This window comes from Aptenodytes forsteri, unplaced genomic scaffold (genome assembly GCF_000699145.1).
Source record: "Aptenodytes forsteri isolate BGI_AS27 unplaced genomic scaffold, ASM69914v1 Scaffold216, whole genome shotgun sequence".
Lineage (NCBI taxonomy): Eukaryota > Metazoa > Chordata > Aves > Sphenisciformes > Spheniscidae > Aptenodytes > Aptenodytes forsteri.
In genome coordinates, this window is record NW_008796114.1 from 1,993,102 (window position 1) to 1,997,036 (window position 3,935).

Below are 3,935 nucleotides of genomic sequence, written 5' to 3' on the forward strand. Positions count from 1 at the left end.
TTCCCGGCCATTGACTCCTTGGATAGGTGCTGGTGGCTCTCAGCCAGGCATTCCACCTCTGCAAAACGTGTGTTCAGAGCCATAGATGGATGAGTTGGGTCTTCTGACATGTTCAGATAGGCAGCTCGCCGCAACTGCTCCTCGATCACCAGCGCTTGCTCCAGGAGCTGCAAGATGGGGCAGTAATGAGAAAGTCTTGCAGCAGTGGCCTGAAGAGCAGCCTGTTTGCACCCCCAGTCTCTCCTGATCCAGTTCTCCACTATCTCATGAGGTGAGATTCTGCATCTGAACCTCCTTTCACCAGCTTCTGTTTATATTGAGTAAAGCCTGAAGAGCCCAAAACAATTAAGGGCTCCATTAAGCTAGGCCAGGTACACAAGAAAACCAGGCTACATCTAGTTTAATAAATCCTCTAGGATTCTCAATTCCTCCTCAGATTCTTTTTAAAGACCAAGTTGTTTACTATTTATAGGAGCAAAGGGGATGGAGCTTTCTCTTTGAATCTGAGCAAGAAGTATCCCATGCTACTTACAGGAAGAGTCTAAAAACTCTTAAGCACGTCAGGGACATTTGGAGAAATCAATTTGAATCCTGTTAGTGCAGAACTGACCAGCCAGACTACACTTGAATTAATGTTTTGCCCCAAGACTGAGAACTACATGGCCTTTGTTTGGGTTGGTCTTAAATCACTCCCAGAACTAAGCTATGGTCACTCCCAAATAGGTTGAGGCAGAGACTGAAGGCAACCCTTTCACCAACCTGTACGATGTTTCTAAGTTCTGCTTAGGCACATTGAGTGGGTTGTAGCACACCAAGCAGAAGCTGTGATGGAAACAGCCACTTGAACCTTAAGCCTCCTGCATACCAGTTGTTCAATAGACATTTGGAGAGAGAGAACACTGAACCAAGCTCCCCAATACCATTTCTAGAGTAAAGGGAGCTCCTATCATGGAGCTACTGCATGATCCTAAGAGATATTGCTTATTTGTTCCCCCCCTAAAATGAAAGGCACTGCAGAAGCCTTCACTTTCTTAGCAGAAACTCAGAACAGCAAGCTCTTGTTATTAGAGGTCCAGCTGGCTGAAAGGCACTTACCATACTGAAGAGAAATCCTTACCTTAAATCTCCTCGCCAAGAACTTATTCTTTATTTCCAGGAAGTTACCCCTGTTCATCTCACCCTTGAAGGGTTCATTGAGGATGGCGTAACGTGGATCATTCTGAATATCCTGCCAACGGGCATAGCCATGACTGAGATGGGATGAGCTCAGGCAAACAAAGGTAGTGAGAACAAAGGAATACACAGCCCAGGCAGATACAGTTCTCAAGAGGGGGTGGGGAAAGGGGGTGCAGAGAGGGGAGGAACAGGAGCCAAGGAAAAGGAATGAGAACTATGCCCTGCTAAGTCTTAACTATGCTGGCAGGAAACTCCTCCTCCCACCAGCACTTTCACTCTTGTGAAAGAAGATAAAGCACTCTCCCACTTAATGTACTCCAGTCAGACCCAGGACTGTCACCTTCACCGTGAATAGTTTGTGTACAAGGGGAGAGAACTGGTCCGTCAGGGTAAGGATACTTGATAATCCCAGCAAGGAGCCAGTAGTCATGACGCCGATGCCAGATCTCATAGGTCTTCTTTGTGACAGTTGCAGCCCGCTCTTCATTCTGCCACAGGGAGTGTAGTTCTGGAAAGGCAAGAGACACCAGAACAGTTGAAAGTTATTTCATGAACACAAGCAGGGGCATATAAACAAGTTCAAGCATATAAAGATTTCTCATACCAGTGAAACCACCATCTGCTATGTTGAACATGAAGCGCTGCTTTACTGCCTTCTTGTGCCTTTCATCTACTGACTCTTTCAGCATCTCTCCATTCTGCAGCATCACCACATCTCTCTTATCATCATCCTTTTTCTCATCTGTACACACAGGAAATCATTAGAAAGAACGTGGCAGGTACCACAGCAAGTTGGACCCACAAGGAATCCTTGCAGGAGAGGGGTTAAGGAAGAGAATGGAACTATCATGACTCACCTTTCTCATCCAGAGTGATTACAGGAGGTTCCGGGGGATTCTCAATAGGTGCTCTGTCTTCCACTTTCTCCACATCAGCTGCAGGAGAGAAGGGGAACATGAGATGTAGGGAAACACGGCAAGTCCAAGGTTTTGTTCTTCAGCCTGTGAAACCTAATACTGTTCCTTAACTCCCTGGTCAAAGTCCTGGAATAGCCCCACTGATTGTCTACATTTATGCCTGTTTCTTTAGGATGAAGTGCTGAAGCAAAAAAGATGCAGCTTTAGGAAAATAGTATTGGAGAGGGAGGGGGGTTTATTGCTGTTCAAGGTATTAAACAACCTCCCTAGAGATACCTTTGCTTTCTACTTCCATTGGCTCATCTGGTCTTTCCTTCACCTCCTGTTCCTCTACTTTTTTTTCATCTGCTTCTGTGGGGTTCACCGGGGATTTTGCTTCCTGTGGCGGTGTCTCCACAGGCTGGGCACACTGCTGAGGACAGAAATCAATGAGAAGCGAGGTAAAGCAGCGCATGGAAACAGAAGACAGTCACAGCAGTTTGGAAAGCAAAGATGCGCAAAACTGTCAGGCCAATTCTGAGGACCTGAGAATTATCTTTAAATATCGTTCCAAGAATTCACCTGTCTCAGCAGCTGAACGACACAGAAGAGGGGGCAGAAGTAGAGACATTTGCAATTGCATGAGGCAAACAAGCAACCCAACACTCACCTCCATAGGGACCTCTGTTTCAGTAGCAGAGGCACTGAGCTCCTTCTCTGGTTCAGATGACTCTCCTTGCTCCTTAGCACTGGCTCCTTCTTCTACTTTTACTCCTTCTTCTGTGTATTCCCCACCCCAGAGCAGCACAGCAGACAAAAGAAGAGAAGCCATCAGTAAGGTCTTCCCCTCACTGTTACCAAGCACACATCTCCTTTGCTCCCAGAGATAGGTCCATCAAAATGGGACCAACATCACTCAAGATGACCCCCCCCTTTCCTGCCCCCTACAAATGCTGGGCTTCTCTTCTCACTGATGTCAGCTCATCCAAGGAAAGCTAGTGTCCTCTCTTGCCTTTAAGGGCTTGCACATGTCTTTGGCAGCCCTCCTAACATGAGGGGTAAGTTGATCTGCGTCCACCCCCAGACCCCACCACCACAGCTCCGGTGAGGGGAACAGCCAGGAAGAGGTCAGGACGCAAGACTGTACAAGAGGGGGAGCTCTCACCAGGTGGAGGGACAGGGGCAGGTGTATTTGGCTGTGTATCCCCTGGTGTCGAAGGAGTTGGAGTTTTGGGAGAGGGTGAGCTTGGCTGTGAAAGTTTCTTGTTCTCCTCTATCTCTGCCAGTTCTGGCATACTCCAACGGCCATTCACATGCTCAAATTCCTGCACCTGCATGAGGGGGAAAGACAGACATATAATTGGAGGAATCATACAAAGCTCATCCTCAAACCAGGACAGACCACTCGGCACACAGCAAAAACAGGTGTGAAAGGAGAGGTAACTCACTAGCTCAGGACCCCAGTGACTACAAGTTGTATGGAGAGCGAAGGCTACATTGCTCTGCCAGGCACCTACCTTTTTGCGTATAAGTGACATGACCCCAATGCGAGTAAGGACATGCTGTCGAGAAAGACCTTCCCGTGGGACCCCATCTGCAAAGGTCTCTGCACCATCAGCTCCAGGTTCACATAAATGGCGCATGAACAGCGAGACATAGGCCCTGGAGCAGTTAAGAGACAAGCAATTAGACTATAAACCGGGTTAGCTGGAGACATGCATTATCAGACCCTTTCCAACACATAAGGGTGTCCTGGTTTTGGCTGGGATAGAGTTCATTTTCTTCCTAGTAGCTGGTATAGTGCTGCTTTGGATTTAGGATGAGAATAATGTTGATAACACGCTGATGTTTTAGTTGTTGTTA

The 3,935-nt window shown here is 47.4% G+C and overlaps 1 protein-coding gene across 1 annotated transcript in view; it reads right to left on the reverse strand.

Moving 5' to 3' along the window:
* Positions 1-3,935, reverse strand: part of CHD4 (chromodomain helicase DNA binding protein 4) — a 27,788-nt gene that overhangs the window by 7,352 nt on the left and 16,501 nt on the right. The window contains exons 29-37 of the mRNA XM_019474095.1: positions 3,590-3,734; positions 3,238-3,403; positions 2,743-2,852; positions 2,370-2,505; positions 2,034-2,111; positions 1,781-1,918; positions 1,576-1,684; positions 1,118-1,250; positions 9-167 (exon numbers count right to left, since the gene is read on the reverse strand). Of these exons, the coding sequence (XP_019329640.1) occupies positions 9-167; positions 1,118-1,250; positions 1,576-1,684; positions 1,781-1,918; positions 2,034-2,111; positions 2,370-2,505; positions 2,743-2,852; positions 3,238-3,403; positions 3,590-3,734 (1,174 nt within the window). The remainder of the gene's footprint in view (positions 1-8; positions 168-1,117; positions 1,251-1,575; positions 1,685-1,780; positions 1,919-2,033; positions 2,112-2,369; positions 2,506-2,742; positions 2,853-3,237; positions 3,404-3,589; positions 3,735-3,935) is intronic.